Below are 26,795 nucleotides of genomic sequence, written 5' to 3'. Positions count from 1 at the left end.
ACCTCACCATGCACCCCCACTTATTAAAATTTAATATTAATAAAATATATATGTATATATTTTATAAATGCACATGTATATATAGGTACGTGTCTAAATATAATGAAACATAATATTATAGATAATATATATTTACGTGTGTGTGTGTGTGTGAGAGAGAGAGAGAGAGAGAGAGAGAGTGTGCGTACGCGCGCGCGCATACATGCATGGAAAAGTGTGTGTGTGTGTGTAAGTAAGAGATTCTATGTGGAAGAGTATGTGAAGAGAGTGTGTGTGTGTGTGTGTGTGGAGGGAGAGAGAGAGAGAGAGAGAGAGAGAGAGGGGGAAATGGAAGTCTGTGTGAGTATGTGTAGAGGAAAAGAGTGTTTTTTAATTAGTGCATGTGTGTGTGTGTGTGTGTGTGTGTGTGAGAGAGAGAGAGAGAGAGAGAGTTTCAACATTTAAGTGTGCATGTGTATGTGAGAGAGGGTGTGCATATGCATCTGCTTGTGTGTGTGTGTGTGTGTGTGAGAGAGAGAGAGAGAGAGAGAGAGAGAGATGGCTGTAGAAAAAACCTCACTTGATTAATTAATATAACAGAGTAGATTTCCGATTTATTGGTGGAGCTTCATCAAAACTTTGATCACGTGTCTCTGGCAAAGGAGATGCGTACCTCTTCTATACAAGGGCTGGCAGGCACAATGCCTTGAGCAAAGACGATGATGCTTTAAAGCATTGGCCTGTGCAAGAAAAACTCTGACCCAAATCTTCTTTGAATATAAATTCAGGGGTGTGAGTGCATGTACATAAGGGCAGGCGGCCAGCCGGCCGGACCATATCCAGTCGTATATTGATTTTTGCTTAGACTGCACTAAGACCGGCTTCAGCAGAAGGTCGGGACAGCTCGGTTTCTGATGAGTCCTTCAAGTCCTCGAGGGACTGCTCTATCAGTTCTGCCAGGAGAGAGTCATCACAAGACTCCTCAGAATTCGTAGCCAACACGAACTCACCTCCTCCTGAGCTTCCTTCTGGGCTTCCCTTCTTTAACCCGTCATTTATAGCATTGCTAATAGGTTCATTAGCGGCTGTAGGAGGACCCCCGGCTGCGTTTGCTCGCTCACCTTTGGCCCCCCTGATCAGCTGCAGTTCGACAAGGGTGTCGAATAGAGATTAAGTATTAATCTGATAATTTTTAACAAATTTAAAGGTGGGTGGGTGGGTGGATGTTTGTGGGGGTTAATAAAACTCACATATTTGTTAGTTAAGTTGTTGCAGTACAGCATCATGTAATCACCCTCCTTAAGATCATAAGACTTCACGAAATCCCCTGTTGCCAACAATAACACCCAACTGACAATAATTGAACCAATATATATATATTATATATATAATATTTAAATCTATCCCGAGATTTTCCTCTTTGGGAAAGGTCAGACTCTTTCTGAATGATACTAAACCTTACCCGTGTTTTCAAGCAGATACATGCGGCTCTTGTTGTTGGGCCAGAACCTGTAAAATGTCACAAAAGCTTGACCATCAGCCACACCAAAACTGTCTTCAACCTTTTTAAAAAAACAGAGAGAGATAAGACCGCTTACCTGTACCGCATGTTCCATACTTTGGAGGAGTTCAAGTCCTCTACAAGAAGGTTAACGCCGTCCCTCAATTCCAAGGGAGGCAAACAAGTTTCGGCTGCCTTCTGTATGCACACACGCACCACCATATACATAAACAAATGGCCACCACCTGGCACCATATACATAAACACAAGACTAACTATGATCAATACAAGCAATTAATTTAGGAAAAAACTCTCTTTCAAGCACTCACCTTTGGCAAAACAATTCGTCCTAAATTTCCCACATCACTTTGTTTCAACTCTTTATGGAAAAGCAGTCTCAGATTTCTCTCGGCTTTCTTACCCTGCCAATATAGAAAGTTACAATTCAGTCCCTTGGGTATTCCAAATTATTAAATATTTATAGAAAGTCACAAATACGTTCAGTCAGAATGAAATGCTCAAAGTTCCAACTTTCATATACAAATACATATAAATAAATAATAGAAATAATTAATAAGGATACACTTACCTGCTGGCATTCCACAGTTGATCTGCCAAGTCTCTGATGTGTTCTAGAGTTATATGGCATGTTGTGGGCGGCCGTCCCCAAAAATTGAGACCACGAAGGTAAATTGGCATGGGCGCCCGGCGCAGCGGAAGCGGAAGAAGGTTGGTGGTGGTGGTGGTGGTGGGCAGCGACGGACCATTTGCGGTTGCGGCGGACACTCCATCTCTGCCTCTCCATACGGCTCTTTCGTGCGGCACGCGTGGTAGCCGCAGGGGTCGCATCAAAACGCCGCTGCTGCCGCTGCACCATCATCATCACGTTTGCAGCATCCCTAGGACCAGATGTACCAAGACAGTTGGCACCAGTTGTTGCGGAAGACCGCAAAGACGTCTGCATGGACGGAGAAACTCCACATAGCATGCTACTCTGCTGAAGCCATGCCTTCTCAGGGCAACAAAAAGGCAACGGGCTGCCACCACCTGTAGATGCAGCGACAAAACTGTTGGCAGTCGGGACAGCAACACTGTGCTCGACGTGGGGCGTCTGAGTCCACCGGACTCTTGAAGTGTTCCAACCGTTGTCGGTACACGACGGGACTGTCAAGTGTGAAAAGGTGCTGCTATTGTAGAGTGTGTGTGGATGGGATCTGGCACCCTGCACCGCACAAGACTCAACGGCACCGAGGCCCTGAGAGCTTCTTAGAACTAAATCATGACCCTCGAAAGCTCCCGATGTTTCTACTGATGCCCCTAGGAAGCCCAAGGGTGCTTCTCTTGGCTGCGTGGCTCCTGCTGCGGCCTCCGCCGTTGCTTGTTTAATATGACAGTTTTGAACCCACATAAGCACGAACTTGACGAAGAGCATCAACCCTTTCTTCCCACCCCCCAGCCGCCTTGTAGCGGTCTCTATCGTGGAAGTCTTTAGCTTAATCTTCCTTAGATCCGATAAAGAGATGCAGTGTGCATTACTCCTGAGCCACTGTGCGAACATTTGAGACACATTTTCTTCCTCGCCACCATAAATAGGCTCTGGCTGCACCACCTCCTGCTCTTGCAATGGCGATGGCCCCATAGACCACATGCCAACTGCATCTAAAAGGGGGAAATCCTGACCAATGCTCAAGCTGGGAAACAGATCGTCCACGCATGCGAGGCCAGAATCACCCACGAGCTCTAGTGGGGTGCCCGCCTGCAAAAGCTCTTCCAGCCGGCGCATGAACATTTCGTCGGAGCTAGAATCTTGCCTGCAACAATCGCTAGTGCTTTCCGGCAAACAGTTTCCGCCCAAGCAAGGTTTTACGTCTAGGTCTAGATCTTCCGACATGTGGTCCACATCGTCTATATTCATCCACATGCCTGCTTCTTCCTCCATGATGGGCGACGGTATGTTGGAAGCACAGGATACACCACCGTCCACGTTGGCTGAGAAGGGGGTCCCAGAAGCATAGGTAACTGAAGAAGATACAGATGCGTTTTCTCCAGCTTCATTTTCCGAGGCGGCAAAGATTTCCGACATAGAAGAAAATGATGTAGAGGACCCAGAAGTCGGTGAAGAAGCCTGCAAGCCGAAGGAAGAGGAAGGCAATGCTAAACAAACGTTGTCACCTGTTGCGCTGAAGTCACCGCATGGCACAGGTGTACTAGCTGCGAATCCGGCACCGGAAGAATCGTCGTGACCCATTAATTTGATCTCGTGTAATTACAGTGAAGCTGCTCAGCACCTTAAGCTCGTGCAATCACCGCATTAGATTTCATCGATCCACCCAACCTGCACAGTGCATAGAGGCGTAAGGAACGGGTTAGCGGCGACCGCGTCTGCAACCGTCACGTTCCGAAACCACTGCTACGTATATATATAGCATTCAAAGAGTACCTCCTACCTTGCACGGTTATAATTATAAACTTAATAGCGATAAGGCCATAGCATGCATTGGTGCAGCACCGACTGTACGAGGATCTAGCCTTTAAGTCATGCACAGAAGCCATCCAAAATGTTGGGCACTGGGTATTCTCCAAAACCTTCCTATAACATTTGATGTGACACTATCCAAAGGCAACTAAATACCTTCAACAGTACCTAAATTAGCCTCTAAATTGAGATTCCGGTGTCTTGCCTCCTGAGAGACGCTTGGCCTGTGGTATTGGCTACGGTGGTGTTGGGAGGTCAAAGCAAGAATACGTATGATTTTGAGGTCCGGAAATCATATTATGGCACTTAACATATTTGAAGCACTAAGCATGGATGTCTTTTTTACCAGAAGTGATGGATGCTGGAAAGGGAGAGTCCTCGAAGTTGGGCAGACCATGCCCATAATCTTGCCTCCACTGTAGCCCACAAGGTGAAAGCGAAGAAGAAGAAGTTCCTAGCAGGGATCCGGTTTCTTTCTAGGCCCAGTTTACGGGCGAACGACTTGCACTAATTTGTGACGACAAACATTTCTACTGAAAGAAAGCAAGAAAGCTTGAAATGCCTGGTTCTTATCTCTCTCCCGATTCCCGCCCCCACATTCTCGTTTTCGACAATGTCATATTTCTAAATTTTTAATGTTTCTTTCCCCTTTCCGTGCTCCTGCAGTAGCTAAGCTTTCAGCTCGAGCCTCCAAGGCAACGTGTAGGTGGAACTCTAAGTGGCCACACTATCGCTATCACCTTCCACCTGTTCCAAAATAGAAAGGGGCAATAATAAGTATGTTTACTAAACAACACTGAATCATGGTCATTGGGATGATGGGATCGCTCTCCTGCTTGCCACGTGCGACGCTACACTCCAGTGTATTAAACTTTTCTCCCCGAAAAGCTCGAGTCCTCACTCCTGAAGAGTCGCTCTCTTGATGGAGTCGAGACTCGAGAGAGTGTCCTGGCTCTTTGTCCTGTGAAGTTTGAACTTGTAAAAAAGTTTGAAGATGCGACGCTACCCCGGGCAGCGGGCTCCTCATGTTGCCCAGCGCGCTGGCTAGCTTTTCGGTGGCTCCACGTTCCTGTCGACGCGTGGCGTGCTGGGGCTGGCGTGCATATTGCGCTCTCGGCATCTCCGCATTAAAAAATGGACGACGGCCAACGGCCAAAATTGTTTCACGCGTGTGACGCGTGTCATTTTATTAAATTTCAATTATTTTCTCTTCATCAAATTTTCCTTGTTTTAAATTTGTGTTCTTTCCATTCAGCGCCGGGTAACCTGTCTCGCCCATGCTTGAAAGTTGACATGAACCGCTTATCTGTGCCCACGTGCCCAGCTCGTCTGCGAGCAATCACGCCCCAGTGCACCATGCTTCGTCCATGCCTCTCTAGAATCTAGATAAGTAGGCCTACCGGCGGCCAAGTCTAGTAGGCCTACCGGCGGCCAAGTCTAGTAGTCGACGACTAAAGAAGTACTATTTACGTTCGCCATAGGTGGCAACAGGGCAAGTTTGTTGTAGCAAGTTTGTTGTACATGAAACTACATGCCTAAAAATAAGAATAGTTTCGATCCTCATAATATATTTAGGTCACATGTTTGAGAAAAAGATAGGAGTCTAGACTAGGGTGAGGATGAGGCGAGAGAGAGAGAGATGGAAGAGAATAGCTAGGATTAGGGTTTTGGTTTCCACTTGTCTACCTAACTTTTGCCCCTTCTACACCATTCCCAAGTCCTTTCTGGGGGGGAGGCCGCATGGTGCCCCCCCTTTACTGATGACAGGATATGCCTCTCAAAACCAGTGCTGCGTGAGTGCCTCCACAGTGCCTTACATGCCATCCTTACCAGGCTAGAGCGGCCGCAATGGTATATGGTGTCCTTATATGCCTCTGGTTCGGCTAGCTCAAGGCCAAACTTATGGAGATCTCTTCGCTGTCTTGAGCTTCCCACTGCCATCCCATTGTCATGGGTGGACTTCAATATGGTTTTGAGTCTTAGACTGACAAAATGCAAGGCTTGGGTCTCACTGTCAAAGGTCATGGCATGGATGTTAAGAAAATCTGTTGTGAACTTGACACATCTAGCCTCAAACCTTGAATTTACTTGGTCAAATGGGAGAGTAGACCCATAAGAAAGCAAGGCTAAATAGATCTTACATGAGTGGGTCTCTAGCTTTGAAATATAACAATTCTAAGGTCATTATCCTGCATTCTATCCAAATCTCAAACCACAAACCTATCTTGGTTCACGACACATTTAGCCTCAAACCTTGAAGTTACTTGGTCAAATCTCAGACCACAAACCTATCTTGGTGTCTGTTAAAACCCTAAAGATTTCTCTAGCTAATCACTATGCATAACCACACATAATCCAAACATATACTCATCCACCCAACCAGCCCCGAGCCCAAGGATGCACACATCAACATACTGAAGAACCACATACCTAACCTTGGTGTCCCATACCACCAAGAGGTATACCTTCAATCCAGCAGCACATAGCTCTAGCATGAAATGGAAAGAGAGTAGATACTATGCTCTACACAAGAGAACATCCCTTTAGAGTGCCCCATGCCCCTATTATATAGGTGAGCTCTCAAGTGACTCTTGACTCTCCATCTCCATGTGTGACCCTTGGTTGCCTGATCCTAACCTCAACCCAAGGTTAGGTCTAACCCTTGCCCCACTAGAGCATGTTCCCATGCTCCCATGCTCACATGCCTGGGGTGGGTTAGCCTCCTAGTATATGCACATAATATAATGTGCACATAACATACTTCCTCTCTCTCAAAACATTGCACTCTTGCAAAATGAAAAGAAGGATACCTACGCTGAACGTTCTCAACTGACTCCCAAGTCGAATCCTCAATTTCCCTATCTTTCCACTTAATTTTAACCTCAAGGATTAGGCGATTACGAAGTTTCCTTTCCCTGAATTTAAGTACCTTTTCAGGTTCATGTAGAACATAGGATAAATCCTCGACCTCAATGAGTTCTTGAAGAGTAATTGTGTTATACTCACCTCCGAGCTTCTCTTTCAGTATGCTGACACGAGAGACTGGATGAACTCTGACATGTGGAGGCAGTTTTAGCTATACGCAACCATGCCAATCCAACGTACACCACAATATCTAGGAGATAGCTTTGAGCACTTTCCTGTTGACAAAGTCTAAGAATCTTTAGGAATTTTCAAATAAACCAACGCTTCTAGCTCAAAAGATCGAGGTGAGCGTCCCCCATCAACATAAAACCGCGCTCTATCTTGAGCACTCCTGATGGAATCCTAAGCTTGGGTCAGCATTTCTTGCATATCATGCAAGAAATCCCTCGGTGCATCAAGCTCAATGTCCTTAAGACTGACATCAATAGGTTCCCTAGGTTGATACCCATACATAAGCATTAACAGTAGCCGTATGCTTAGAACTGTTATAGGAAAATTCCATCATTAGAAGATAACTTTTCCCAATTTGATGGTTTTCCAGAGATATACGTATGAAGCACCTTTAAAATCTAATTCACATGCTTTGTTTGCCCATCGGACTGAGGGTGATCAGAGGAACTCATACTCAAAATAGTTTCCAATTTCTAACTTTCTACCAAAAATGAGTCGTGAACCTAGAGTCCCAATCGCTCACAATATCAGAAGGTAGAGCATACAGTCTAAAAAGCTGCTCAACAAATTGGTAAGCCAATTCTTATGCTTTGACTGTTGTCTTTGTGGGTAAAAACCTAGCCATCTTTGTCAATCTATCCAAGACTACGCAAATAGCATCGTGACCCCTGCTAGTACATGGAAGTCCCATAATGAAATCCATGGAAATACTTTCCCACTTTCGAGACAGAATATCCAAAGGATGTAATAACCCAGCAGATTTAAGGTGTTCAACCTTGTTTATCTGACATTGGTGACATCGGACCACATAACTCAGAATAAAATCTTTCATTTTTCACCAATAGAATGTCCTTCTAACCAAAGCCAAGGTACGTTGTATGCTAGGATGTCCTGCCGATGGTGCATCATGGCACTCAAAGAGGATCTTGAGTCAAATTTTCGGCACATCCGGCACGTAAACCTTATCATTTCGAAATAAGAGACCATTTCAAATAAAAAATTGGTTGGCTTTTCCTTGATTCACAAGGTTTTAATCTACCTCAGAGTTGGACCTTGATTCTGCCAAATTCCAATACTTTCCAAAGAAAATATACTACATTGTTTCCTAAGCGAATCGTACAAGTTAGAAGCAATTTTCGTGAAGCTAAGTTCATTAACTTCACCAATTCGACTCAATGCATCAGCAATGCGATTCAAGTTACCTTTCCTGTATTTAATCACCCCCATGAAATCAAAGTCCTGCATCAACTCGGCCCATCTGGCCTTTCTACCCTTCAAGTCCAGTTGATCACAACAGTGTACTGCAAAGACTAGTGATCTGTCAAGACCATAAACTAAGACCCATAGAGATACTGTCTCCATGCCTTTAAAGCATAAATGATCGCATACAACTCTTTCTCCTAAGCTGGTTACCTAGTCTGTGCATCGTTGAGTTTCTTACTCTCGAAGGCCACAGGCTTCCCATCCTGGAACAAAACTGTGCCTACCGCAAAATCACTAGCATCAGTCTTAATGATGTAAGGCCTGCTAAGATCCAACAAGGCTGACATAGGAGCATCTCAAACTTTATTTTTCAAAGTATCAAAAGTTCCCTGTAGCATCTCATTCCATTCAATTGGAGAATTAGACTTCTTATTTTTACCCTTAAGAATAATAATAAAACGCATTATTAACTTCGAACACCACGAAAATGAAGAAAGATCTTAACTGCTTGACCGTACACGGAACTAGCTGTAAGATTCCTCCCTCCAGCTTTTGAGGTGTACAGGTGTAAGAACCTCCCCTTCTGATCTTATAATTATTCCCCTCTCTAAAATAAAAGAAAGATCTTGTTTTACCCTGTTTTGGCATGGAGAGAGAAAATATCTAGAGAGAGATAATCCGAAATTGGGATATTTTTGGATATAAAAATCCTCCTAGTGTCTAAAATGGTTTCCCCTAAAACAGAAATTCAAAAAGAACTTTCCAATGTGCAATTGGAATTAATTGAAAATGTGTATAAAGGACCTTAGCCTAAGGGTCTAGATATTCAAAAAAATTTGGATTATGGTCCAATTAAGGTTCCTATGGGCCAATAGGATCAATCCAAGTGTGGGGAGGAGATAAATCCAATGAATGAAAGAAAATACCCAAAAATGAGTAAATGCCCACATAAGATGAAGAGTTGACTGAGTACAAGGTTTATTAGTAAAAAAACTATGAGATATTACTTTAAAAAAATGAGATATTTTGGGTATAATGATACATTTTTGACACCTTGGTAAGGAGAAGGGGGGGCTTCAAGGAGGCGCCTATTTCACACATATGGTGGAGTTTTTAACTCAAAAAAATTGTGATATTTTTATCTCTCCTCTCTCCTGGATCAAACCAAATCAAAAGGGAGCCAAACTAGGTCCAAATCTTATCCAAATTCAGCAAAACCTAGTTGGACTTGGTTAGAGGCCCCCCTCACCTATAAATAGATCCTTAGTCCTTTGTAAAAAAATCTGTGAACTATACCATGCCTAATGATATTTTTTTATTATCCCTTAAAAATCCTCTGCTTTTGGAGAGAGTGGAGCCTCTCTCTCTCTTCAACCATCCTTGGAGCTTTCCTTTCAACACACAAACCAATTGATTGGTTGGGGACTTCTTCTTTGATAGAGAAGCAAGCAAAACAAGAGGTAAAGTGTAATTTTATGGATTTTCTCTACTATTCTTAATGTTTTCACTTCTCAACCCCTCTCAAGCTTGAGAAGCTTCTTAATTAAGTGTTTATAATGCAAATCAAGCTTTTATTAAGTGTTGTAATGAATAATTAAGAAAAGTTTACATTTATACTTAAATTAGAATGCTTTTATGTTTATCTCTCTCTTCCCCAAAGAATGGTCATTCCTATGACCATTTCTCTATTCAATTGATGCTTCTCATGGAGAAATTTTTAATTCACAAATCAAACTCTAGGCTTGTGAAGCTAATGGTTAAGAAAATAAATTTTTATACTTATATACTTGAAAATTATGGTAATATTATGAGATAAATCCATAAATTAGATTTAAGGCTAAAAGATAGTTATACTATCATAATTACATTACTATGTCTTATTCTTTTCAAAAATATTAAAATTTGCTAGTAATAGCGGTGGAGCTATGGTAAAATTTTTAAGAAATTGATACATAATTCATTCTTATGCAAAAGAGGACTTCCTACCATATTCTAGGATTGAATATCCTAGGCTAAAAGAATGATTTTTGTCACATTCAATGGAAAACTAATTTTTAAGGTTTATGTATAATTAAATAATTAAGAAAAGAGAAAATTATGGTAATTATATTTAAATGATAAAAGAGAAATTCCTATGACATTTGGAATTCAATCATTTAATAAATGAGAAAAGTGAATTTTCTAGCATATTGGAATTAATGGATATTTTATTTAAATTCAAAGATGAATTTTAGTTAAATTTATTTTATGTATGAGAAATATTTAAATGATAAAAGAGGAATTCCTGTGACATTTGGAATTCAATCATTTAAATGGGAAAAGTGAATTTCCTAGCATATTAGAATTAATGGATATTTTATTCAAAGATGAATTTTAGTTAAATTTTATTTATGCATGAGGAATATTTATATGATAAAAGAGGAATTCCTATGACATTTGGAATTCAATCATTTAAATGGAAAAAGTGAAATTCTTGGCATATTGAAATAATAGATATTTTATTAAAGAACAGAAGAATTTTAGATAGATTTATTTTATGATAAAAGAGGAATTCCCATGACATTGGAATACAAATAATTAAATGCAAAAAGAGGAATTCCCATGATATTTGAGGTCCAAGAAATTAAATGGGAAAAAGAAAATTTTTTAGTATAATTCAATTTATGATTATTTATCAAAAGTGAAAATATGGGTAGAACTGATTTTTGTGAATCCCATGAATTCTTTTATTTAAAAAGAGGAATATTGAATATAATTCATTTAAGAAATTGAGAAAGAATATCGAAATAGTCGTCGAGAAAAAGAACCTTTATCTAGGTCATGCTAAATGTGATGTGGATGTGGATGAGATGTGATGTGATGTAAAGAGATGTGATGTGATGTGAATATATGTGGATGTGAAGTGATAGATGTGAATGTATGGATAGATGTGGATAGTCGTGCATGTGAATGATTGGATGGATGTGGATGAATGAGATGGGATGTGTATGAATGAGATATGATGTGGATGTGATGTAATGTGGATAGAATATATGTGATGGGATGGGGATACAATGAATGTGATGAATGTGGATGTGATGTGATGTGATGTGAGACGGATAAGTATGAATGGGTGAGATGTGATGTGAAATGGATGTGATGAGATGTGATGTAAATTGGGATAGATGTGAATGGATGATATGTGATGTGAATGAATGTGATGTAATGTGATGTGAATCGGGATAGATGTGGATGAATGAGATGTGATGTGAATGGATGAGATGTGATGGAATGTGGATCGGGATAGATGTGAATGAATGAGACGTGAGGTGAAATGGATGTGATGTGATGTGATGTGGATCGGGGTAGATATGAATGGATGAGATGTGAATGAATGTGATGTGATGAGATGTGGATATGGGTAGATGCGAGTGGATGAGATGTGATGAGATGTGGATATGGGTAGATGCGAGTGGATGAGATGTGGATATGGGTAGATGCGAGTGGATGAGATGTGATGAGTATAAATGTGGAAAGATGTGAAGAGATGAAAAATGATGTGATTGGATGAGAATGGATGAAGGACGATGGGAATACATCTGATTAGATGAGATGTGAAGCGATGGAAAATGATGTGATTAGATGAGAATGGATGAAGGACGATGGGAATACATATGATGAGATGTGATGAGATGTGGATATGGATAGATGCGAGTGGATGAGATGTGGATATGGGTAGATGCGAGTGGATGAGATGTGATGAGTATAAAAGTGGATTGATGTGAAGAGATGGAAAATGATGTGATTGGATGAGAATGGATGAAGGACGATGGGAATACATATGATTGGACTTGGATTAAGTAATGTGGATTGATGTGGAACAATGTGGAAAGATGAGAGTACGTTATAGAAGTTGTATTTATAACCTGTTTTTAAATGACTGTTTTATGTCAAGAATGCTGGGGAAGCATTTTGACCGTCTTGTGAAGAGGTCGTGGAGACCTAAGTGATAAAGTTGCAACAGCTGACGGAGAGTCAACGGAGGACGTCTCACGTAGCACGATCGACCGAGATCCAGCCTCGGTTTAAACGGTGAGCTTCCGATACGGTGGATGAGGGACCAAGGAAGCGGCCTATGAGTGAAGCGCTAGGTGACCTGCGAAGGATCCTAGAGGGTGCTGACCATACGGTGCTCAGGCTCTGGGTCGCCAAAGATACCCACGCTTGCATCAAGAAAGATATTGGAACTAGGAGTAAGAGTTGTTTTCTGAATTCGGGCATGGATCTGGTTGATTAAACTTGCTGGTCCTCAAGGGATGAGTCCATGGCTCTTTTATATGGATCTGTTGGTTGATCTTGCTGATCTTCAATGGAGAGTCCATCTGGATTTTTATAAGTGAATATATTTCCGGGTACTATGAGCTAGGAAACTATCGAAAAGGCCCCTGAGTGGACAGGTGGTGAGCGTTCTGGTTGCCAATGATGCCATAGGTACATCGATGAAGGAATGATCGAAAACTAGAAATCAAACGGATATTTTGGAGGATTAGATCAGTGATACTATGATTTCATTAAAAGATTGTTTTAAAGTTAGCTGAATCTGTGAAACAGGCAATTTCATATTGGGTGTGTATGTGGTGTGAAGCGCCGGCTAGGGGGCCTGGGAACTCTTTTCCCTGGTACCCAGGACAAAACATAACCAAATTCCTAAACGGATTCTATCACTACAGTGGTTGGGCGGTTGGCTTACCCATGGGACTGGGGATGGGGTTAGGCTGGACTGATGGATCCCTAAAATGAGACTCAATTCTGTTATGGTACGATAAATGAAGTAAATCCCGGATAGTAATTGTTCTATGGAAAAGAATCAACGGCTGTGCCTCTCGATGAGGAAAAAAGCGTTGGTCTCTATGATCCAAGTGCAAGTTTCGTCCTTGATCTGACCAAGTGACTTACAGGTTCGGTCGGATCAGTTTGGTCGGTAATGACCTTGACTACGTTAGAGTAAAAATATCCTGGAGGAATCACCCATGCTTTTTGGGCGAGGGAAGTTTTTCCGGGTTCGGTTTTGGAAGAATCGAGGGATTAGTCTCTTGTCTAGATATCCGTGGGCGAGGCCCCGAGTGAGAGGCCTTGCCCCGCGCAAGAAGTGCTACTTCCACTGCTAGCACCCCCGAATTCGTTGCGTGGAGGGGGCAGGGATCTTTCAAAATCCATTCCAAAACCTTTTGGATTCGATCCAAATCTATACTTAAGCCATCCCTAGAGATCTTATGACCCAAGTATAACAATTTATTCACATGAAGAAATCACACTTAGATAATTTACAATACAGTTTCTCCTTCTTGAGCTTTCCTAGAACCTCTTTAAGATGATCCTCATGCTCAGCCAAAGTTTTATTGTATATCAAAATGTCATCTAAGAAAACCACCACGCATTTTCCTAACAAATTTCAAAATAAATCATTCATCATCTGTTGGAACGTTGCTGGTGCATTAGTGAGACCAAAGGGTAACACTAAAAATTTGTAATGGCCGTAACGTGTCTTAAAAGCAGTTTTAGGAACATCTTCCTCTGCAATACGGATCTGATGATAGCCGGTTCACAAATCAAGCATTGTAAAATATGTAGCTCCTTGCAACCTATCAATAAGATCTTCTAATCTAGTCAATGGATATTTGTTTTTTATTGTGATTTTGTTAAGACGTTTGTAATCAATACATAGCCGTCAGTTACCTTGATCTTTTTTCTTAACTAGGAGAACTTGTGCACCCCAAGGAGACTTATTTGGTCTAATCTCACCCATCTTCAAGTATTCAGCTAGTTTCTTGGCTACCTTGTCTTCCTCAGTTTGACTAAGCCGATATGGAGGAATACTAATAGGTACTACACTCGGTACTAGCTCAGTTTTATGGTCCACCTCTCGTTTAGGAGGTAATCCGTGAGGTAACACAAGGAAATACATCTTAAAATTCACTCTTAATGGAATTTAACACTTTACTTTCCCAAACATCTAAAGAAACAGTGTTGACATCAAAATGAACACATGACGACACTAGATCCATAACCAATTGGAAGAGTTCATAGTTAAAAAGGTTTTCCATTAACTCAAGCTCATTAATGAAAGTTTCCTTGGGTACTACAATGTTTCCCTTAAGAGTAACAAGGTTTCCATTATGACAGAAAGACATCAAATGTTTGATCCAATCAATAGAAAAATCATTACTTTTTTGATAAAACCATTCCATACCTAAAATGATGTCAACATGACCCAAGCTCATGACATGAAAATCAAGTCTTTCTGAGTACAACTGGATGTCTAGTCGTAGCTTTGACACCTTCTTATCCCAAAATTGGACTTGTCCTCCTCCAGCCATCCTGACCTTGTACATGTGATCATTCTGAGTGGTTTTTAGCTTCATCCTCTGTACCACAATGTTGTCATAAAATTTGTGAGTACTACTGGGATTAAACAATATATGAACCTGATGTCCATTTAATGTTCCATAAACACGAAATAATTTGTTTAGACCAAAAACGTCTTTACTGAAAGTACAATCTGGACATTAGCTTTCTTCAAGATGCGTAATATTGACTTCAAAAATTTTGCCTTGAAGTTCTATAATGTTCATAGATTTCTTTGGTATAAACTTCTTCGGTGCCGCCTTTTGTCTAGGCGCTGAAGGTATTGTAGCTCCATTCAAAGGACGTAATTTCTTCTTTGCATTTGAAACATGTGAGATTGTCCCTACTCACAAATTTTGGCTTCTTGCTGGTGTTGTTAGAATTTTTTAGTTTTGGTGTAAAAACCATCTTCCTTTTTTGTCCACTCTTCGAAAAAGTGAACGTGGATTTCTTTTCAGTAGACGATGGTTTTGAAGTGTTGGTGCCGACCATTGTCTTATGAAAAACCTGAGCTACCTGAATAGCATCCTCAGCCGTTTTGACTTTGCATTTTTTTATCTCATACTCATAGTTACGAGCTAGACCATTGATGAAAATCCCACATAAGGTATGATCATCAGATTTGGCTTTGGCAACCAACTGTCTAAACTTTTGCATATAATTGTCAACAAATGACTGATTTCCCATGCTATTTTTATCAAGTTTGGCAATTATCTTGAATTCATCCTCTGGTGGTTGGACGAACTCTTTTTGGAAAGCTTCTTCGAAGTTTTGCCAAGTTGTAGGAATGGAATCTTCTTTCAGATCCTTCCACCAAGTCAATGCCTTCCCTTTCAATAACCCCTATGCCATCTGCAAGGTTTACGCATCGATAAATGGATGAAAGGCAAAGTGTGTAGTCTACCTGTTGAGCCAAGCATCTACACATTCTTGAGTCTTCTCCATTTTCTCACTGTCGTATACCTTTGGTGAAAATGATGCAGCAACTACTTTGGTAAGAGCAGGATGCACCGCAAAAAGAGCCTTTTGTAGAGTCAAGATCTACACCTTCAATGATTCCATCTCATCATGGCATTTGGCAATAGTTGCTTCCAGACGCTCTGTCACTTCCATAAATTCACTATTTTCAACAGTCTCCTCTTCTTCAACTTAGAATTTCCAATTTCCAATTTCCAATCACAAATGACTCTTTTTTTAGACAACAAGACTATTTTTTTGAACATCGAGGCTAGTTATCTCTTATCTCTTAGTTTCAGATTATCCAACCTATTTAAACTCCACCAAATTTGGCTTTAAGCTTTTTTTTTGCATTCTTTACATTCCCAACAATGGCACCATCAGTAATAATGACTCCATTGGCAACATCGACACCATCAGAACACATCATCTTTGAAATCATTGGCAACATCTAAGAGCAACAACGTTCCTTTAAGTAATTTTTTAATGGTAGGATGGGCAGACAAAACCATGTTAACACGGCAAAGTTGTTAACATACCCCCCTTCCCAATGGTGACTACGTCCTCATGTTAAGATCTTCTCTTCCTAAGTCGGGATAATCAGACATCTCATCGACATTATCATTGATCGAGAAATCAATGTGAGCCATGGTAATAAGGTTCTCGAAAATCATGAATCACTCAAGCCAACTTCACTTAACCACCCTTGACCAAATGATCTAGCAAATTAATTCAGTAAAACTGATTGCACATAAGAAAAAATGCTTTAATTAGCATTTGGTGGCTAAACAACGGTAAAAAATCATGAAAACACCAAGTAGAATTAATCCAAACAGAAATGAAAACACCAAGTAAAATTAATCCAAACAAAAATAACTACTAATACGAGGCTCACTCGCACTAATTATATGTGAATAACCCGTATCTATCTTATGTCAGTACGTGAAAACGTACTTCAATACTAAATAACCCCCGAAAATATTAAATTCTTGAGAAAAAAGAATTGTCATGATTTTTTTCTAATTTTACCTATTTTTTTAGGATCTCAAAATTTACTAATTTTGAACTCCACCAAATCCTATCTTATGGCACTCCAAATCTAAATTTTTCAAAAAATTTTAGTGATAAAATTTACCAAAATACAATTGGTATACAAAAAATTACCAATTTTTAGGATTTCTAAAATAATTTTTAGAAATTTTCCTGAGTTTGGTAATTATTATAAAAATTTACCCATGAGAATCCCATCAATCATGAAATTTTTTAATTCCACCCAACAATCCTCAAATCCAATTAAAATCTCTAATTTTAATGGAATTTCTAATTTTCTGGGCAAAAATATAGATTTTTACAAGAAATCAAATGGTCATGGGCACTTGAATGGACACGCCACATGCCAGACAACGAACCCAGATATTCCAAAAATTAGAGAAATCCATTGTCTAACTTTGAAAAATTAATTGTACCCCGAACGCACGAGAATATGAACGGACACAAATTTCGGAACCCGAACAGTCACCCGGAATGTGGATAGCCAAGGGTCGGGATGTTTCGAGTACAAGGACAGCTCACATCTGCCGCCACATGTTCTACCACCACATGCTAAAATCAACCAAGTATTGATTGAGGAGCCATCAAAGGATATGGAAATGGTGCGTGAAGTAGAAATCAGTGGTGATTACTATGAGGAAGCTGCGAAGATTGCACCAGAATTTTGTCTTATAGAATAACACGCAAGTACCTATGTTTCAAACCATGGTATAGTGAAAAGGTAAAAACATAAATGCAAATATGAGGAGAGGGCCACTACAATGTTTTGGTTGCAGCAGTGGACCACATCGAATCACTGAATGTCCTAACAAGAATATGGTTCATACACATCAACCTCAACAATTGACTGCACCACCTAATGACATGCCAGTACTCACTTGTACTAAATTTGGGATTGATCAAAGATTGTTCATACCACGCAAGTGGTTCTACTTCCACTTCTAACCAAGCCACCGTTAAGACCATAAGTGTACAACCTGGAAACATCATGCCACTGAATGTCCTGACATGAGCCCAAGCCCAACTAGGGGACAAAGGGAAGAACTCAGCAAATGCAATCATTTCTAGAACTGGCAAGAGAAGGAGGGTGAAAAAGTGGGTAAAGGTGACACTAGAGTGACAATTCAGAAGAAGATACGATCGACACCCAGATCCACTCAATCAAGAGAAGAGAAGAATCAAGCACTCAAACTAAATGAGCCTAACCAAGAAGCGCAAGGGGAAAGACCATCAACCCCTAAAGAAGTTGGTGAATACCCAAATGCTAAAGAAGAGATAAGGAAGCTTGAAGAAGCCAGGGCCCTAGTAGAGGAGTGTCAATGACTTCACAAAGCCAAATTATGGTCTAACTGGGCCACAGATACAATATATCCAAGAAACGAACCGACAAGGGAAAGAGAATTGGACGTACCTCCTCCAATTCCAGAAGAGTCAAAAGAGGGATCTCAAAGGAAACCTGATGTCAAGAATGTTTGAGGAGGTTGTGCAGGATGAGTCCACTCATTCATTCCCTAGGGATGGATATGAGACACACATATGGAAGGAACCCTCATTTGCCAGAGAGCCTACAGACTTGCAAGCTGTATTGTCCACTTCCGTGCAAATTCCATTGGAACAACTGCTACGCAGTTCACCAACATTGTGGGCAGACATAAAAGAATGGGTAGAGGGCGGACTAAGGCCAATCAACACTGTAGAGGAGGTTCAGTCACCTCTAGCAGAAAGAACCTTAAAACACATAAGGGAAAGAATGCCCAGAGTCATCAAAATATCGATTAATCAATTGGGGTGATGTTACGAAAGTGACGACACACTAATGCTACAATCCCAACAACAGATACCAAGCACTGGATATCCTAGATGGTGGGGCAGGGGTCACCATCATCACAAAATGATGTTGGGAAAATTGGGGAAAACCCGATCTGAAAAGAGCAGATCTTATCATTAAAATGGCAGACGAAACATCTTCAAGACCCATTGGGAATGTGTGATTCAAACTCTTTATGTTTCGCTACCATCATACATTTGTGGTAATAGACTTTCTATGCCAACCAGACACATATGACATAATATTGGAGAAACCCTTTAGGAGGGAATCCAAATTGGTGCACAATTGGGCATTAGACCATGTGTATGTTTGAAGGGACTCACAAATTCTAAAGATAGATCTATGTTCGCAGATCTATCTTTAGAATTTGTCAGAACCGAGTGAACCATATCCTTACAAATATGCTAGCCCATGGTGGAAATTTCCAAAGAGGAAGAGGAAGCAAAAATGTATGCATCACTTCCTCCTCCAGATTTCAATGAAAACTGGATGCATGTGCTAGCCACCATAGATATGATGCAACCCCGAGGAATCCAATACGTGGAATCTGGGACTGTTCTCACTACCTTTGCCTATATGGTCAATTGGCAACCCATTGAAGAGAAATTAGAGGAGGAAGTTTCCAGCGATTGGATCACAAGGCCATACCAGTGCCCAACGCCTTAGAAGATGGCAAAAGCAGAAACGATATATCTCTCGACGAAATGCCCTGCTATACGAAGAAAACCCACAGATGCCCAGTGTGGCTGAGATACCTTGAAGCTACTAAGGTACACAATGAGTTTTCTAAGAATTGGGCTGAGGAATTGAGCAAGATATCCCTTGAAGGGAAACATAGGGAGGAAGTCAACTTTCGAGAACCGAAAATGCCTAAGCTTACGAAATCTGGGCACCGAAAACGAAACAAAGCTTTGGAAAAATCCAAGCGAGAGGCTAAGAAGGTGATGGGGCTAAAATAAAAAGTGAGGATGAGGATAAACCAGACCTGCTTTGTGTACCCAGACCATTTCAAAATATACATAATTGATAAATGAAAGGTGGTCCGATTGATGGTAGCAAAACTCCGGCAAAAAGGGTTAAGGAAGATGGGTTATCCACATCATATGATGGCCCAGATGGCCCAGCTGAAGTCAAGGAAATTGATATTGCAGAACCAGGGGAGGAAACCAAACCTATTTATATCGCTAAGGACTTGACTCCGGTTGAAGAAAAGGAGCTTGTTGCTCTCCTTAAGGAGTTTTAGGATTGTTTCGCCTAGAAATAAAAAGAGATGAACGGTGTACCACTTGAAGTGGTGCAACACATGATCCCAATCATGAACGGATCAAGACCAACTAGGCAAAAACCATAACATATGAATCCTAAATATGCGGCAATTGTAAAGGAGGAAATTGATAAACTCATTGCTACGGATTTCATTTACGAGATAGAATATACGGATTGGTTGTCACCAATCGTAATAGTATCAAAGAAGAATGGGAAACTTAGGGTATGTGTCGATCTCAAAATGGTCAACGCAGCTACTAGGAAGGACCATTACCCATTGCCTTATATGGAACACGTTTTGGAGAGAGTAGCTGGTGAAGAAGCTTATAGCTTCTTAGATGGATTTTTGGGCTACAATCAGGTGTCTATAGTGCCCGAAGACTAGCATAAGACAGCCTTCAATACAATGTGGGAGACATTTGCTTACAAAGTCATGCCTTTCGGTCTCACCAATGCCCCAACAACATTCCAATGATTAATGTGCACAACCTTCAAAGACTACTTGCAAAAGTGGTTGGAGGTATTCATTGATGACCTGTGTGCACACTCTCGATGGACAGACCATTTGGCTTGCTTGAGAAAAGTGTTTGAGTGATGTCGATTGTATTATATATCCTTAAACCCTTTAAAGTGCCAATTTTGGGTCAAACACGGTGTGATATTAGAACACATTGTCTCTAAGAACAGTATATCCACTAACGACAGCAAAGTCAGGTTGATCTTAGACTTGCCTGCACCCACTAATTACAAAGGTATGTAGAGATTTATGGGCCACGTTGGGTATTATCGTCGCTTCATAATATTTTATGCTAAAATTTCCAGACCATTATATAAGCTACTTATTATCTTTGAATGGACTGAAGAATGCCAGGAAGCATATGACAAATTGAAGCAAGCACTGGCTAGTGCGCCAATTCTGAGACCACCTAATTGGGACCTCATATTTCATGTGCACGTCGATGCCTCGAACTTTGCTATTGGATGCGTATTGGCACAGCCTGGTGAGTTCAAATTAGACTACCTAGTCTGCTTCGCTAGTCACTAATTGAATGATGCAGAGGTGAATTATACCACCACAGAACGAGAAGGATTGGCCATGGTTTATGCTGTCAAGAAGTATCGACATTACCTATTGACCAACAAATTTGTATTCTTTGTGGACCATCAGGCTTTATTATACTTGGTGAACAAGCCTTGCACCACGGGAAGAATCACACGCTCATTATTATTACTATTGGAATTTGGCTTCACGGTCACCGGTAAGAAAGGGAACACAACATGTGTTGGCCGATCATATGTCGAGAACTCCAAATGGGGAACCGGCAACTAGTATTGATGATGACCTCCCTGATGCTTGTTTGTTCAAACTTGACATGGTGCCCGAATGGAGCAAAAAAATATCAGATTATCTAGCTTATGGTTTTTCGCAAGAATGACCCTTGAACAAAGATAAAATGTGTCAACTTGTTAAGCTGGATGCACCTTATCAATTAATTACTGGAGAACTATACAAGCTAGGTAAGGACAATGTCTTAAGGAGATGTGTGCGGGAAGACGAATTCGTCACAATATTAGATGAAGCACACTCATCAGGGATAGCTGGAGGAAATTTTAATAGGGAATTATAGCTCGCAAGGTGCTTCAAGGCAGGACTATGGTGGCCTACGTTGTTTGGGGATGCCATAGAGTTTGTTAAAAGGTGTGAAGAGTGTCAGCGATTTGCCATTCCGCAACAAAGGGAAAGGATGCCACTCACCCCCGTTATTGTAAGACAACCTTTTGAGAAATGGGGAATTAATTTTGTTGGGCCTATTAATCTAGCTGCACATCCATCACAAGCCCAATATGTGATCGTGGCCACATACTATTTCACGAAATGGGCAGAGGCCAGAGCCTCTAAGCAAGCTAATGCATGAACAACAGCTAAGTTCTTATATGAACAAATCATTTTGAGATTCGGCTATCCATTAGAATTAGTTAGTTATCGCGATTCACACTTCATTAATGAGGTGATTGATCACTTGTTGGATTCCTTGTAGTCCACCTGAAGTCATTCCCTTATTATCCACAAGCTAATGGTCAAGCGAAGAGTACAAACAAGATTTTGTGTACTATCTTGATAAAAACATTAGAAGCAAGACAAACGGATTAGGAACATAAGCTAATGGTCTCTTTATGGGCATATCGAACATCATATAAGGTAGCGAATGGGATATACTCCCTTCATTCTAGCTTATGGTGTTGAAGCGGGAATGCCTATAGAGTACCTAGTTCCAAGCCTGAGAATTGTAGTGCAAGAACGATTGACTGAGAATGCATTAGCTGAAAGGCTAATTGACTTAAAGAAACTTGATGAAACTCGACTAATTACATCACATGGTCTTATGGTCGAAAAATTATGAAGAAAATGATGGTTTGACAATAACTTGAAACAAAAGGAACTAGAAACGGGGGACCTTGTCCTCATGTATGGTGTAGGAAGCACAAAAAAAAAAGAAACTTAAGTACAAAGGATTAAGACCTTTCCGATTGTCCGAAATCAGACCTCAAGGGTTGGTTAGAATTGAAACAATTAAGGGTGTACAAATGGGGGGTTACGTCAATGGAAGCAAACTTTAAAAATATTTTGGACCACTGACCCAAGAAATGCTCGTGCAAGAGCATCTTTTAAAACAATGGAAGGAGCTTGCAAAAGAAAAAATCAAGCAAGCTTATTAAGAATCTAAGGCAAGGATGGCCAAGGCCAAACAAATACCCTAGAAGACGGTATTGCATGTTAACATGGCTTCACTAACCCTCCTTGCTGAGGATGAATTGGACATTGAGCCAGCATGGCTCAGGGTGGAAGTATCTTCGACTAAAAGTCATATGACGAGCATTGCATTAATAGATACGGGATCAAGTCATAATCTGATCTCATATGAGACATGGGTAGCTCTAGACAAACCACACCTTGAGGCCACCAATGCACAAGTACGAAGTGTGCACTTGTCAACTACGAAAGCTGAGGGATTTCTAAGTGTTAATGTTTCCATCAAAAATAATCCCTTGGTTGGAAAGGTGTTTGTTATGCCTGCAGGATCTATGGAGGAAGAAATGATCCTGGGATGATCTTGGATTTGCACAGTAATTATAATATCCAATGGGAAAAGAGAATGGCGAAACTGAACAAGGGTAACAATGTCATTTCTGTGCCCTTCTGTAGCCCAATAAACAAAGGGAAGTAAGCTATGATTGAGGATATGGAAACACCAAGGATGGTAACAGCAGCTCACGTACCAGAGAAGGCATCAACCCCATAATCCATACGCAAAAAACAGCCAAAGTGACCAGGTACTCAGTAGTGGGTGACTAAGGGTCAACTTGGAAACCAGCTATACAATTATGCGAAGGGAGTAAATAAGGAATCAGGAAAAATTTTCAAAAATCAGAGAAGGGACAGAGATGGCCTTCAAATGTTAGCCGACAGTATTCCAAACGAAACTGCACTGCACAAGGTACTCGTAGCAACAGATTCAAAAGGAATTTCTAGTGGCACAAGGCTATTACCAGGGCAGTACAACAATATGGGTGCCCAAATTCCACCCAAAGCCCATCATTGTTACAAATACCTTCAGAAACAAAGAAAAGGACAATAAGAGCATCTAACGCCAAATCCTAGCTAAAACAAATGCTAGGAATGCACAAACATTGGTGTGGAGAAAGAAGCCAATTCAACAGGATGAACTAAAGATAACAAACCCACTACTTGTACCCACCACAATAGAGGAGTTGGGCAATGTTATTGAGAAGAAGAAGGAAAAGGTGCAACAAATGGACAAAGATACAAATCCCAATCAACAGGATTCAGTGCAAGCACTCTTCAGTTGGATGGAGGGAAAGATCAAGCACTCTCACACGGAGTTAAAACAATTGCAATAACAGCAAATGCCTAGAAGTGCTAAAGTACCACCTTGGTTTCCATGGCAATAAACAAATGGAAGTACAAAGGTATCCATTACTCAAAAATGGGTACAAGGTAAAAACAAGTTAAAATGAAAAATGATCATTCACTTCATCCAACCAACTTTTGAATGCATGATTGAGTGTTTGAGCATGAAAGGAAGGTAGAGTATCAACCTTGCACACACTCTACATAAAATGGTTCATGTTGTGAACTGGTTCCAAATAGTTCAAATAGTTCACATCGTGAATTGGTTCAAAATGGTTGCCGCCATGAACGGGTTCCAAATAGTTCACGTTGTGAAATAGTCCAAACAGTTCACACCGTAAACCGGTTCTCAATGGTTCATGTCGTGAAACGATCACTTTTTCTTCGACCAATCATGGGAGGCCATGTGGCATACTTCATTAAGGTAGTCGCCCAGTGTGACGACTGCACCATAAAATCAAATTTCTTTCCCTTTTCGTGCATTCTACGTTTGTCATTCTCCATCATGTGTGCGATCCCCAAGCTTGCATCTGCATGCTTTCGATTCCCGTCTCATCATCTTCTTGTGCGAGATTTACATATCCGAGTTAAGGCGGGAGCTTATACCTTGCCTTCATGTTTTCTTTTCGTTTTTTCAATTTTTTTCTTCTTGAGCGTAATCATAATTGCATGATAGGAAATTCATACAAATACAAGAGTTTATTTAATTGCACAAGTGTGTTTTATTGCCTTCCGTATTTGTAAAAAAACCTACATTCTCATCATTTCACAAAACCTCGCAATCACGTTAGTAACTCTCACGGTACTACTACATTTTCACAAAATCTGATTGCTGCATACGAGTCTTTTGTTCCCTTGACCTACACACTTCATAAACTACACTCACCAATTGACTCTCAAACATGGTATATGCACAAACAGCTTCACGGCTTTGCACCCTGCAATTTCACGGAAATACTGTTTTACGGGATTGCACCCTGCATTTTCATGGAAAACTTTTTCATGGTTTAGACCCTGCACTTTCACGAAAATACCATTTCACGGGTTTAAACAATTTCATGGTTTTAAACAGCTTCATGGGATTGCGCCCTACAATTTCATAGAAATACTGTTCCATGGGATTGCACCTGCATTTTCATGGAAAACTGTTTCAAGGTTTTAGACCCTGCATTTTCACGGGTTTAGACTATCTCACGGTTTTAGGTAGTTTCACGGTTTAAGCTTGTCTCATGGAAAGACTGTTTCACGGTTTTAGACTAGCTCACAGAAAAATATCTCACGGCTTTACACCCTACACTTTCACGGTTTTTACCCACCTCACGGGTTTCGTACCCTGTCATCTCACGGTACATAAACCTACACTTTCACGATGTACACCTTCTTGCCTAGAAATTCATACCTCTCCTTGTTTGCTCACAAAACTAACACACTTCTCATCAAATATAACCTTACATACACTTCAAAAAAAAAAAGGAAGAAGAAGAAGAAGAGAAAACAACAAGGCATGTCACATGCTCTCACCAGTCATCAGACTGACCTTCTTCTCATTCTTAAAGATGTCGACCTCAGCTACCTGTGACCCGAAAGCCAAAGAAACTCTGGCAGTGACACAAGCCAGTGCAACTAGATCACTAGTTAGCAGAAAGAAAAGACCCACAAGGAGCCCGAAATTGAGCTATTTGGGTTAGTATGCACAGGCATTCCATGGCTCCATCTGATAGCAAGGAAGTCCATACTACTTATGGAAAGATAGCTCTGTAGTACCACAGCCCTGAGTGCTTGCAAATCTTGGAGGATACAAAAGTCAAGGACAAACTAGAGAAAGTTGGCCTAGGGCGGATGGCAGAATGTCTCCCATGAACCATCAATACAGAGTTGTGTGCGGAGTACCTCAAGTCATACAACAAGGCCTCTAAGAGGGGAAAGGTGACTAAAGCAGATGGAACCACATAATAGGTTTTAATCTCAGAAGATTTGATACAGGAGGCCCTACAGTTACCACCATCTCTTAAGATACACTCTCACAATTACGAAAGATGCCCCTAGACGCCATGCTAAAGAAAAGTTCATAACTCCAACACATGGATTACGACAAATTCCTTCATGAGATATGGAAGGCCTGGACGGTCTCTTTTACGGTTGCCACACTCTGGATTGGACGGAGTAGTGGAAACAAGTGCTTCTCTTTGGGAACAAGAGCAGAGAGTGTGGCGATGCCATCTCCTGACCACTCATATGCTTCATGATAGAAATACAACACAGGTCTAAGATGCAACCAATCAAGTTTAAACACTCCAAGATCATCTAATAGCAACAGAAGCAACACATAAAGATATAATCCTAAAAAGCTTAAAGGCTGCCGAGGAGCAGGAAGTGAGATACCAAACACTCGAAAGTAATAATCTTGTTCTTAGACAACAAACCTTGGTACAAAGAATCAAGGAAAATACAGACTTGAAAGCGCAATTGGAACAGGAAAAGGAATAGATTCAAAGAGAAGTGGCACATAACAAGGAATAAGCAAGCATCCAGGCTCAATAGCTACAAGAGTCCCAGAATACCTTCCAGGCTAAGGAAGAAGAACTACAAGAAGGCAACCTGAAATCACTATCCACAGCCTTTAAGGATGTTGAACAAAGAGTGCTCCAACTTCAACAAGAAAGAGAACAAATCAATAAAGCAAATGCAAAAAAAGTACGAGCACTAAATGAGACCATCAATACCAAAAACTTGGAGCTGTAGAAGTTGATGGACAGATAGAAAGAGGAAATGCTGCAAATTACCGAGTAGCTCCAAGCTAGTCAAAGCCTTGAAAGGCTTCAAAAGATTGCAGAGGCTCAAGGAATGGAAGTTGCGGCTAGATGAGCACAAGAGGCAGCAACGAGACGCTTTAAAGAATTGGATGCCACAAGAATGGTGCGAGAAACCAGCATATCAGATCTTCTCACCACCAAGGATTCTCGCATACAGTAATTGGAGTGCCAGCTCTGGCAATCCAGGAACACAGCCAAAGACAAGAGCCAACCGACGAGTTGCGACCAGTAACTCCTCAGGGCCCCTCCTCAAACTTTGACTCTCTTTTTATCTACACTAACACTCTCTTTACTACAATATGATATCAATC

General features: G+C 40.9%; 1 protein-coding gene across 3 annotated transcripts; it reads right to left on the bottom strand.

The window, feature by feature from the left end:
- Positions 1–547: 547 nt before the first annotated feature.
- LOC147642092 (regulatory protein viviparous-1-like) lies at positions 548–4,581 on the bottom strand. 3 transcript variants are annotated; one of them, XM_086802789.1, is made up of 7 exons: positions 4,303–4,581; positions 2,070–3,815; positions 1,810–1,902; positions 1,578–1,678; positions 1,442–1,488; positions 1,230–1,306; positions 548–1,119 (listed from the first exon to the last, which is right to left on the bottom strand). In XM_086802789.1, the coding sequence occupies exons 2-7, from the start codon at positions 3,726–3,728 to the stop codon at positions 841–843; spliced, it is 2,256 nt and encodes a 751-aa protein (XP_086658915.1). In that variant the 5' UTR covers positions 3,729–3,815; positions 4,303–4,581; the 3' UTR covers positions 548–840. The 3 variants fall into 3 exon arrangements, with proteins under 3 accessions (XP_086658915.1, XP_086658932.1, XP_086658923.1); XM_086802806.1 differs by having other exon boundaries at positions 1,578–1,675; positions 4,303–4,536; XM_086802797.1 differs by having other exon boundaries at positions 3,928–4,501.
- Positions 4,582–26,795: the final 22,214 nt, after the last annotated feature.

The sequence above is a fragment of the Cibotium barometz genome, chromosome 1 (assembly GCF_041138505.1).
Source record: "Cibotium barometz isolate CiBa-2024 chromosome 1, ASM4113850v1, whole genome shotgun sequence".
NCBI classification, from domain to species: Eukaryota; Viridiplantae; Streptophyta; class Polypodiopsida; order Cyatheales; family Cibotiaceae; genus Cibotium; species Cibotium barometz.
This window is presented reverse-complemented; position numbering and strand designations above follow the sequence as displayed.